At 44.2% G+C, this 12,611-nt stretch overlaps 1 protein-coding gene across 1 annotated transcript in view; it reads right to left on the bottom strand.

Moving 5' to 3' along the window:
• Nucleotides 1-12,611, bottom strand: part of DSTYK (dual serine/threonine and tyrosine protein kinase) — a 30,203-nt gene that overhangs the window by 13,566 nt on the left and 4,026 nt on the right. Inside the window, exon 2 of the mRNA XM_014955406.1 lies at nucleotides 5,059-5,444. Within this exon, the coding sequence (XP_014810892.1) occupies nucleotides 5,059-5,444 (386 nt within the window). The remainder of the gene's footprint in view (nucleotides 1-5,058; nucleotides 5,445-12,611) is intronic.

Below are 12,611 nucleotides of genomic sequence, written 5' to 3'. Positions count from 1 at the left end.
AGAATTCTTCAAGCATTTTTCTCCACCAGAAAAATGAAAGACACGACCAGGTCTCCTGCCTGCTCTCAGAGCCCACAGTTGGTGCTGCCCCGGGACTCTCAGGGGCTGGACCCAGACCTGTGTGAAGCTCAGGAGGTGGAGCAGAAGGGGATGTGCAGCCCTGCAACACTCACCAGGACGCATGACTCAACGCCAGCCACTGTAAACAAAGGAGGAAGCCAGTGCTGTCTCTAGGAGACAGGGAGAAAACCAACACAGACAACCCAATGCAGCAGCAGCAACTGGTCCTTCTGTTTCCGTAGAGGCCTCTCAGGCTTTTCCAAAGAGCATTAGCAACATTTCTTGCCTTTTTTTCCCCCACCATGACCTACAGAAGTCTAAACACTGCCTATACAGCTTCATACTATAAGGGATCAAGTCTTCCTATATGGGGAATACCTATGACTCACACCGGATTCCTGAAATTTTTAAGCTGGTTCTCACAAGGTCACCCTGCTATAAACACACTTGAACACTTCTGACAGAGCTGTAAGCATGAAATGGCTGTCAAGTTAACTTCATTCATATTTTCCTTAACTAAAAGGCCCTTTTTAAAATATCAAAGCCTCCCACTTAGCAATCTGAACATCAGCTCTGCCAATATCAGAGTTACAGCTCTTCCACTTAAATATGATGCAGAGGTGCTGTCAACAGCACTGCAGAAAAGACAGTTTAGAGAGAAAACCAAACAGACATGCTCCGTACCCATCTATGGACCCAGCCCTGCATCCCACAGCCCACAACAAAAATTAAAATCAAGGATCAAGTAGGTCTTGACCTACAGCAAAACAAGTGAAGTCTCACTAAATGCATCCAGGGCCCACTAAAGTGTGCTGTTTTACTAAGTCAACAGATAATTCCTCATTTCCAAATCAGTTAAAATAGAACTTATTTCCTACATCCCGAGAGGACCTTGTCCTATTTTGCTAGGCTTCGGGCAGTTTAATCACTGTTTGCTTAGTTAACTGAGGTGCTGAGAAGCTAACCCAATTTAGTCAGATTTTTACCCAAACCCCTACCAAGCAGATTATGATTGAGGGCCCAGCTCATTCTTGTTCTAAGCCAATTTGAATATTCTGCCTTCCAAGAATAGTTCATGAATCACTGAAATCTGACAATTACTGCATTTATTACATGTGATCTAATTTAATGGCCTCCCTATTAATTTGTGTTACTTATATACCCCTAGATTCTACTTAGATTTTTGTTTTCCCTTCAATTTTTCTGAAATCTTGCCACCTATTTCCATGGGGGTCAGAAGTTCAGTAAATCCAATCTAGACAAAATCCCAGGTAAGAAAAACAGAACTACACCTCTGGGCTCCAGCAAATCATAATTGCTGATTTTGTGCCATGACCCTGAACCCCACTCGATCAGGGAATTTGTTTTACCTTTGCTGGAAGGGCCAACCCAAGAAAGCCCATGAGGGGTACACAGACTCATGAAATAGCCTGAGAAGAAATGCTCTTTTTCTGACCGTGAACTCTTGCCCTGCAAAAGATACATCACTAAACCAGCAAAACTAGAAACAGAGAACAGATTTCACACAGATGGAAGAATAACCTCATGGTGCTGGCGTTTTCAGTATCTTCTACACTCGGTTATGCCAGAGTGAAGAGGCAGAGGAAGAACTTCAGGTGTTTGATGCTGGTACACAGCAGGAGCATCCCAGCACACCCCAAAGTGAACCCATGCTATGTGGAATGAAGAGTGTCCCAGCCAACATGAAAGCTTTTCCGTTCCCTGTGTTAACACCACGGCCAAATACATTAAAAATACTCCCAAGGGGGAGATCAGGGCACGTTCTTCCAAGTTTTAAGCAGGATGTACATTAAAATAACTACCCAATAGGTACTTAACCACATTCTTTGCTACTTGCAATAACTACTAATTCATAGGACCTGAATCACTGCTATATAGTACCTGAAGAAATGCAAAACCAAACCCAAACTCATTCGATTCTTCTGGTAGAGCTCATAGAACCATCTTGTGTTTCTTCATTCATTTTCCAGCTTTGTCAGAGCAGCTGAATATTGTTTCTTTCCCTACAAGCCCTGGCTAAAACTTTTCAGCCCAAAACTCAGTGTCAGGAAGCACAAAGCAAGACGAAGGCATGAAAAAAGGGAGCTTTCAGCCCCATTACCCTCCTCCCATTCAGCTGCACCATCCAGACGAAAACCAATACTTCAGAGAAGTCCGTTCTGGCTTCCAGGCACAACTGATAAGATTTAGGGAAAGAGCCAACTGTTTACTCCCACTGTAAATCTAATAATCTGTCTGGCTAGATGGATTATTCCCCATGACCTAGATGCATTCCTGTGCACAGTGATCCCCAAGGAACAGAGGAGCTTTGCCGAAGTTTTTCCTTCCTTGATACTTCACATTTAAAAATAACTAAGTTGCCATACCTACTAGCACAAGGTAGTGCTCTCACCGCAGCTGACCCATGCTCATGAAAGCTTTGGCTCCCTCCCCCTCACCCCTTTTTCCTTAAATTTTGATTAAAGCATCCTTCAGTAACCCAGAAAAGCAAGAACGGTCCTATCCTGTGTATTAGACTAAAGAAAAAACACCTCAGGGTGCTCCACTGGCAGTTCAAGATGAAGAAGTTATATATTCTACACTCGCATTGAATTTTTCTCTGAGTAAAAAAAAAAAGCAGTTTAGTTAATATCTGGATACTGTTAACTTACAAATAACTCAGCCTTTCTTTACTGGAGTAATGGCTGATGAGTTCAGATTTAGCAAACAAACATCTGCAGCACGAAGCATGATTCAGCAATAGGTGCCTGCACAAAACAGCAGCCTGTCATCTCGGTGCCCCAGCCACCCTCTGCAATTAAGGCTCTTGGGAAGAGATACTTCAGCCTGAAAAGCTGCCCAGGTCCTGAAGTCACCCACAGCTCCTCTGAGGGCAACCTACAGGGAGACAAGTACCCTCACTATGGGAAACAAAGGTGACTTCCAACAGAAACACATGGAATTCTCATCTCCCATAACACTTCAAGTCCACAATAAGGACCTGCAAATGTTTCTTCAGACACTAGTAGGATGTTTGAGTATCTACAATGTAAGGTTATAATGAAACACAGTATTACTAATAAGCACTCTGCTGCTGGGAGAAAAAAAAACAGATGAAAATACAGGGATTCTCAATTCAATTGGGATTGATTTCTCTCCCCCTCTGCCCAAAAGGTGCTGAGCTCCTCCAAATTATTTGGTTCCTGGGCAAAATTTAAATCCTTAAGATCCGTACTGGCTATCATGCTATTCCCAAGCATGTTATTGTTATTAGACTACCAGTTTTGCTTTACAAGTTAAGAAAAAGCAAAAGTTCTTTCCGAGTAGTTCTGCAGACACACAGTTTTGGATAGTGTCCAAAAAACCTCATCCACTACTGCTCCAGACAGATATTCCACAAGATACAGAAGCAGTGTCCGTGACTGACAGGTATTTACTTTAAAATCTTTGTTGTCTTGGTGTATGCTGAGCAGAAATGGAGAAAACACATTAGCTAGAAGGGTGGAAAACTCCGCAAGTCTCTCAATGGGAGGTCAGACTCCTGCCCCTACCCCAATTACCTGCCAAAATGCATTATGTTCTCCTATCAGCCTTAAAAAAAATAATTTATTCCTCCTTTAGCCCCTTGAATTCATGTAAGGAATCCTTTGACGCCATCTGAATCTACCTGTGATTCACCCTCCCTCTCCTTCTACTGGAAGAGCTTTTTATTTCACCAACCCTTTTCAAATTAATCTGAGTAGCTGTTTTCATCTAAGTGTCCTAAATATAACCAAAGCCAGACAGAGAGATCTTTGTCACTCACATGAGAAATCTGAAAGAGGGTTGTAAACTGCAGTGTGCCTAAACTGGCCCATATAAAAATCTAACCAAGTAAAATAAATGTAAAGCTAAATGCTCTTTTATGCAGAAGCAAGGCAGGATTTTTTCAGGCAGAAGATCCAGAACAGGCATTTCCTTTGCAGCACCAGCAGCTGATTCTGGTGCTCTTTGGGAAAGGAGCTGATGCTTCACATACAGCTCACACAAACGTGGCCCTTCTGTTCTCTCTCAGTGGGCACTGGAAGCCACAAACACACTACAACATGGCATCGACTCTGCTGATCTCATGAGGGTGGGCTCACATTTAGCTCCAGACTGGTTTTGTAAAATGGATTTCAAACTAATGGAGCCAGACGGGGCCTTCTATTACTATTTACAATCCTGTCTGAATTCATATATCCAGAAAAAACCAAAACCTTACTACTTCACTGTTTAACTATGAAGCTCATACTTTTACTCATGAGACAACAGATCATACTCTTTGCACTTAAACAATTTAAGAATTAATTAGCTATTCCAGATATTCGAATGCCAAACACAATGCTCCAGGAGCATTATACTGCAGTCAGAAAGGCTCAACAAAAGATGGGAGATGCAATGAAAGCTTATGGAAGCTATAAAAAGCTATGAAATAAAACCCTCACCTTTAAAGATATTTGCTAAACACCAAACTGCAACATCCCCAGGACAGGAACACGATTTATGGGCAAGTAAAAGGAAAGTCAAAGCAAGATACTAACAGCATTAGAAAAAGCACCGAGGAGACAAGGAGAGACTCCCGTCGTCTTGTTCTTAACACCTTCAATGTCCATTGACACCACAGGAATGTGAAAAGCCACCCTCTCAAGTGAAGTCAGGTCATTTTATCAGATGCTGGAATTAAGAAGCTCTGAATGACCTTCAAACTGGAGTAAGATTTGAGAAGACACTTGGAGTTCCCTCGAAACTGGCTTCTGAGATGGGTGGAAACCTCACAGAGGAATGATGCTACAAGTCAACACTGAAACAAAGGCACACGAGCATAGACAGTGATGTCCAACTAAAAGCCTAACACCAGACTTCCAGCTTCTCTTTAATTAAAGAAATTCCTACGTTGGAGAGTTTAAACCATTAGCTTTATTAGAATAAATGTTAGATCTTCAGCTCACTACAAGGAGGGTACGTGGACCAGGTTACCTTTAGAAGCGAGTACGGCAGCATGACCTCCAGCTCCGCTATCCGGTGAGCGGGATCTTCGCTGTCCCCATGGATTTCTAAGTCCTCCTCCGGTATGGTGTCCCAGTGCCCCCGGTGGGCTGCCATCATGTGAACCAGTTCATACTGCTCAGGCAGCGCCAGGCTGATCCGCGTTTGCGTCCCGTGCGTGAAACGGATCCGTCGCCTCTTACAGTTCTCCTCGTTGCTGATTTTGGTGGTGGGGAGCAGCTTCTCGCCCAGCAGGATGTTCAGTAACTGGCATTTGGCATTACAGTTCTGGCCCAGAATCAGAAGGCAGGGGTGCCAGCTCACAGTCCGCTGGAGATGCTCTTCCTCATGGCGAGGGAAGGAAATGAAATTCTGCCCTAAAAAATTGAGGACAGACTGCATGAGAACGGGTTGGCTGAACAACAAGTCTCATCATCTCTAAACCAGCCGAAGGCAAAAGTTCAGACACCGCTGCCCCCCAGCCCACCAAGAAACCCACACAGCGCCAAGAATTTGCTTAAGTATCTCGAAACGAGTGTCAGCAATTCAGCATTTCTGCTGCACCAACACAGAGGTCCACGGTGGGTTGATTCTCACAAAGCCATTGGGACAATTTGTTACTGTTCTCCCCACCTATCTCACTGGTTAGTGGAAGACTAATGGTAGGCCCTAAAAAAAAAATCAAGAAGAAACAGTGTTCAAGGTTGAAACAACCAAAGGGCTAATTTTGTCTTGGGTTGGAACAGTATTTCACCTTGCTCCACAGTTCAAGGAGGCCCAGTGGGTCACAAAGGCCAACTCTTCCCGAGTTCTGATGGCTTGGCTGTACAGAATGTTCCTATCACTTATCAGAAATAAATTCAATCAACTATGAATCGGTGACAGTTCCACCCACATGCTTAAAAATGTAAAATACTTTGCATCTACCAAATCCCCAGAGCACTACTGCGCAAGCTTGTTGACCAAACTCTAGGATCGTCGACATTAAAATGGCAAAACCTCCTTTTAGCCTCCAGGAAAGGCATTCTTGCAAAATTGCTTCTCTGCGTGAGGCAGACGACAAGACAAAGTCTGCAGAGACGTGGTACCAGAACTAATCGCCTCTGCCAGCAATTCTCTGGGACAGAAATACAATCCCAGCATCTAAAGAAACTGTCATGCTGTCACCAGCCTGGGTAGAGATGAGCCCAAGGGAAGACACTCTTCGCCAGCAGCCAGAAGGTCCCTAGCACAGTCTAAAATACAATAAAAAATGGCTTCACTGCTTTGATGGCACTAAGAGTCCGCATCTCTCCTAACCTATGTAAGTCAAATTACATAGGCACAGTTTGCCATATATTCTTACTAATTAAGAACATTTAAGCTGCAAAAGGAAAGAGCAACTACTCCTCGGAGTAGCAGGACTCCCTGTAATCACTCTCCTTACCCACCTTCCAGCTGAAGCATCAGTTGTACCATCCCACTAACCAGGCCCTTGGAATTCGCAGTCCACGATGCTGCAACTCCTCACTTTACTACATGAATTCAGTCTCGGTACTGAATTTAGCTTCTGTATTCTTTTGCAAGTCCTAAATACAGCTTTTCCCACGCTCAGTCATCTAAGCTGATGTCTAAGGAGCTTCACGTTACCTTATGCATAGCAACAGAATAATTCTGGTAGTACAAAAAAAAAATAAAATAAAATAAATGGATACAAACAAACTCCCCATCTGCTGCACTTCAGCACAAGCCCTGCAAATACAAAACCACTAGTGTTCCTCCACAGCCAGGGAGCCAGCCCCTGTTCCCAGATTCCAAAGGCAGATGGTACCCAAGAATGAAATGGCAAATGGAGGCACCAGTCCCCAAAAGAGCTGCCAAATCCAAAAGCTATAAACTGGTACAATTGCCCTGATATCAGGCAAACTGACAAGAATGACAGTTTAAAGATAGACTCAAACACAATGCGGCAGAAAAATACCAGCAGGGATTTTGCAGGGGAAGGTCCTGTTTCACCAGGGCTATTAAAATTCTTTTAATGAGTCATGTTCTGGCATCCAAAATTGTTTCAGCATCTCAAGCCACAAGAAAACAAGATACTCTCATACACCAAGATATTCCTCAACACTACTAACCAAATTAAAGATAGCACATAACAGCTATTCCAGTCCTCATTCTGATAGCATTCCATCCCTCTATTTTAATTTGCATCATGCAAATTGGAAGCAGCACCACGTTGTGTCTCAGGCCTAGTTTAAGGCTTCTTTAACATCTTGCCTAAGATTTACCTTTCCTTCAAACCTTCAGGCTGGAAATAGGGCTGCTGGAGGAGCTCTCTCCATCAGAGGGGTCCTTCCACCCCACACAACATTAAGGGGAACCCCTCTCGGTGCCTCCCCAAGCCCCTCTCCTGCCCCTCTGCCCCACACAGCCCCAGACGCTGACCCACGTAAACCCACAGTTTGGAAAAGGTTAAGGGAGACATCACTCCTTGAAGTGTGACTCTTCATAACTGTTCCTGAAACAAGCCTTTCAAGATCCACAACCACAGCAGAGCAGCCACATCAAGCGACTGAAGGGCAGAAGCTGGCTAGCAGCTCACAAAAGATAAAAATCAGCAAAACCCCACAAATAGCACATTTAAGCCTTCATCTACGAGATAAAGAATTTCTTTGATCTGGGGACATCTATTGAAACTTCGACTGGAATTCAGGCTCGCTCTTCAGCTACCAAGAATGAAAAAAGCAATTCAGAAGGCATTGTATGGGCCGCGCAGCCTCCTCTGCACAGGCTTTTGAAAAGAAAAGAAGCGGCAGATTGCACCCTCTCCTCGTTCTGGGCAGCCTCTGTATTTATGGGTACTCAATGCCAGCACAAAATGAGTGAAATACAGCAGCTTAGCCGAAATTATCAAAGCACAGAATGGATATATAAATGCTACACCTTTAAAACACCTCTCGTCTTTTCACACACACAGCCTCCCTGGGATCAGCATTTATTTAACGAGTTTACTACAAGCAGTATCAGTAACGAATCCATTACATTTAACATCACTTCACCCTGATATTCCAAGTATGTGAAGTATAACCCAAGCCCTGGCAGTGGTTCCAACCCCAAACAAATTTATCACGGAGTATCTTACAGCAACCTCGGGGTCTCAAAAACCTGACGCAAGTTGCAAAGCGATGGAGCTATTGCTCATATTTTGATTGCAGAAAGAATATTGATACTTCTGCACATCAGAATAAGACAGGTTAAAAAATGCTCAGAGGGTACTTAACCAGTGATGCCACTAATCCAAACATGAAGAATTCCAGCTGGGAAAAATGTAACCTCCCGTGGTACCTAACAAAAAGCAGATTTAGAACTTGCGTGCTGAGGAGATGCCGCGATATCCCCTTATCTATGTGAGCAGCTCCTGTTTGTGACAGGATTTTTGCCAAAGATTTTAGCTGGTGCTACATACTGTGTCCACATACTGTATTATTTGGAGACATGTGATAACCACTTCAAAAAAAATGGCTGCAGGGGGAGTCCTTAAGCGCGTGCATCCTATTAAGGTCCTGATGATGAAAGGAGGCCTGTCCAAGAACAAGGACATCTCTCACCAAGACTCATCTCAAAATTCAGTCAAACACTCAGCAGAAAAATCTTAGGTTGAATTTATGGAATCTATAGAAGCCCTAAGCATTTACTCATCACCTTTTCAAAGAATCTTAGATTGAAATTATGGAACCTATAACAGCTCTGAGCATTTACTCATCCCCTTTTCAAGGGATCTTAGGTCAAATTTACAGAATCTATAGAAACCCTAAGGAATTACACATTCCCTTTTCAAGGAAGGCCAACTACAGTGCCAGTCTCATCTTACTATTCTATTTTCAATAATTCCTGCAGACAACGGTGCCCAAATAAGGCCAGACCCTCATACTTCTTATTGCAAATACTGATACCTCTCATAGAAGTCCTTACATTTTTGCAGTACTGGAGATGACTTTCAACATGTTTTTGACTACTTATGATTGAAGACTTATGATTAACACACTAAAACTGAGTTTTAATTCCACCCCACCACACATGTCCGAGCACAGTGGTGTTAATTCCAGGAGAACACACACGACTAATCAATATACCAACATAAGCAGCTCCTACAGGAGCAGTTGTTCTAAATTAGCAGCCCCCATGGTCTGCAGAACCAAGCTTTGTCTTCTGCTTGACTGGGAGCCTATTAGCGAGAGCCTCCTCCCATCTATTTGAGGAGTTATTTCACAAGTACCCTCCCGACCACCTCTTCACACATTATCTAGTCTTAAACCCCATTTTCTTCTGTTGACATACCCAACAGCACAATAGGAGTCCCAACCTTCTGAGGATCCCAGCAACACAAGCAGAGCAGTCACATTTTAACCAGGATATAGACCCTCGGTCAATACGGCATCAGGAGGAAAACTCTTCCAAACCCTCTACTTAATGCATTCACCCCCGATAAAATACATTTCTGTGTGAATCACTAGGCTACCAAGCCTAGGGCTTTCCCCCAGCCCACACTCATTAAGATAACACCACAGGCACTGACCAAAACTCTGGAGAAATGTGGATATCTGTACAACAGGTACAGCTCAGCTCAGAGAAACTTCCACATTATGGCAAAAGAAAGATCAAAAAAACTTCAGGTTCCTACATCAGAGAGTTCGAATTACTTCAAGCACAGAACGAAGAACACAATTACAATTAGTAGAAAACAGGGTTTCCAGGTTTTTTTCTTAGTATCTTTACATATTTTAATAAAATCTGCTGCTGAGTCCCTAATTAGGATTTTCTTTTTACAGAAAGTCAGTCCAAAACACACCAGCTAACAGCACCGAGAAGAAAAAGCTGTCAGACCTGTGGAGGCTAAAGCTACAGGATTGTCAGAATACTTTAACAAATCATCCTTAAAAGCCTATTCATGACAAAGCAGACCTAGAGAACAGACAATATTTCGTTGATTGCTTCAGAAATGCAGACAGAGCAAACAAGACTTTCTCCCTCCTCTCATAAACAGTAGCTGGAAGGCAATTTCTTTTTTTTCCCCCTTGAAGTTATTTTACTTCTCTTAGTCCGAGGAGCCCTGGTGCTAAGGCCACAGAGGGAACATCTGGTTAATGATGAGCCTTTAGTGACAAATATTGCCTATCATCCTCCTAAGCAGAGGAAGGAAGGAGGTAAAAGCAAGTTCACAAATCGCTTTTACCCAACCCAGACTGTCCCACCTCACCTGAAACCTCAGTGGCTTCTGCTCAGCTGAGCAGATACTCAAAGGTCTGGTTTTGGACAGAGTTAACCCAGGCTTTAGATTGCTCGAGTCGCGTTGATCCAGAGGGTAGTTACCCTTCTATGATGTTATACCTGCTTCACAGGTGTCTTGAAACCAAACCCCTCCACATTTGTTTTGTTTCCAAGACATCAAAATTTACTTTCACAGTTTATTTTTCCACTTCAGTTGCAGGCAGTAAGTGTCCTGGCCATTTCACTTCCCAATTCCTTTGTATTTCACAAAACATTAGCCTTCGTGCCTGGACACACTGCAGAGCTCTGCAGTCAAAATTCCCCTCGCCTTGACACCACCCGTAGGGCAGATTCTACGAAAAAGTGGTTCTGAAGTCAGTGACAACCATGATCCTTAAACCCTCTGACACTTCAGATAATCTCCCCGTGTTGGACAGGGGAAAAAAAGCTTTGTTACCAGCCACTAAGTTTCAGCGAGTACTGGAAATGTCTAATCCAACTAAAGTTTTACAGTAACAGGAAGCTCTGCCCAAATGTGATTATTCAGATCAAGGTAATAAGCAATATCAAGGCCTTGGGATTTGGGTAAAGGCTTGTGTCTTCTCATACCTTAAAAAATTATCATTGGTTCACAGTTATTTGCAGTTGACTCATTTAAGAAAATTGCCAGCCTCCATTATTTTACCAAATCCTGCTCTTCATCCTCTCCCTTCCTCTCCTCCCCTCAAAACTGCCACCACGACGTCCCAACCTTCTAACAGGGAGCAGAGATTATTAACTTGCTCTGTGCCCCACCTGGACCACATCACCCACCACTGGTTTGAAAACCACTGATTTCAGTTTTCTTTTTAAGCAGAGTAAATGTTATACAACCCCTGCAGTCTGAGTCGACACTGTTATTACCGTTTGCATGACCAAGCTCCAAAGCAGTCAGCCTTTCCCTCCAGCCCTAGTACTTCAGGGCCAGTCAGCAACACATTAAAGTCAAACTGGGTCCCCCATCTACAAAGCCCTACAAGCAGATTTAAAAAAAAAAAAAAAAAAAAAAACAATTGCAATTTGATTTGCAATGTTTTACAAGAAGTAACCAAAGAGAAAAGCAGCTCCAGAGGAGTGCTACCATTCAACCAGCATTGAGACCCACAGAAAATGAGTGAAACCAAATAGTACATCTTTCTCTGGCTTCTAAGAAGTACAAGACCAGAAACAGCACATTTTTACAAAGCTATTCTCTTCTATTCTGACAGTTTACGTGGAACACTACTTTATTTACAGACTGACAAAAGAGCTCAACACCACTTCAATTTTCAAATCAGGATTGTAATAAGCATAAGACAAACATGGACAAGTATCTTGGACAAGTAGCCAAAAGAGATGACTCATGATCCATTTGGAAATGAATAAAGAAGATCTTTATATATATTTAATGTAACGCTCAACTCTTCTCACAAGACAGTGTTATGGAAAGACAAAGTTCTGCACAGGGCTCCCACCAGCAGCGATGTTTGTCAACAAGTGACAGATGAGGAGAAAGCAGATGAATGAAGCTGGGCACTATTCCCACAAAAAAAAAAAACACAACAAAACCCACACCAAACCCACAAGCCACCCACTCCCAGGTGCTACGTCTTCCTAACCCCCACCCTGCAGCTCCCAGCCCCTCCAAAAGAAGGAGAGCTGCAAGTTGGGGATTAGGCAGATGGGGAGAAGGGAAGGGGGTTAGGTGGGGGTCAGGAAAATGGGGACTGGGGCCCATCTCCACAACAGCCCCCTCACCCCCCAAAGCCTCTCACACCTTCAAGACACCTTAGGGGGAGGCTGGAAGCTACAGGGTGGGGGCTAGGGCAATGGGGAGAGGGTAAGGGGGCTAGGGAGAGGGGCAGAGGGCAAGGGGGCTAGGTGGGGGTCAGGAAGATGGGGAAAGGGGTCAGGAAGACGGGGACAGGGGCCCATTTCCACAACAGGCCCCTCACCCCCCAGCCTGCTCACTTCACCCCACAAAACCTCACACCTTCAAGACATCTTAAGGGGGGGCTGGAAGCTACAGGGTGGGGGCTAGGGAAATGGGGAGAGGGCAAGGGGGCTAGGGAGAGAGGCAGAGGGCAAGGGGGTGAGGTGGGGGGCAGGAAAATTGGGAAAGGGGTGAGGAAGAGGGGGACAGGGGCCAGGAAGACGGGGACAGGGGCCCATCTCCACAACAGGCCCCTCACCCCCCGGCCTGCTCACTTCACCCCACAAATCTCACACACACCACCCCCCCAGCTCTCCACATGCACCCACAGCTCACCTACCCCCCC

Source organism: Calidris pugnax, unplaced genomic scaffold (assembly GCF_001431845.1).
Source record: "Calidris pugnax isolate Ruff unplaced genomic scaffold, ASM143184v1 scaffold215, whole genome shotgun sequence".
Classification (NCBI taxonomy): Eukaryota; Metazoa; Chordata; class Aves; order Charadriiformes; family Scolopacidae; genus Calidris; species Calidris pugnax.
This window is presented reverse-complemented; position numbering and strand designations above follow the sequence as displayed.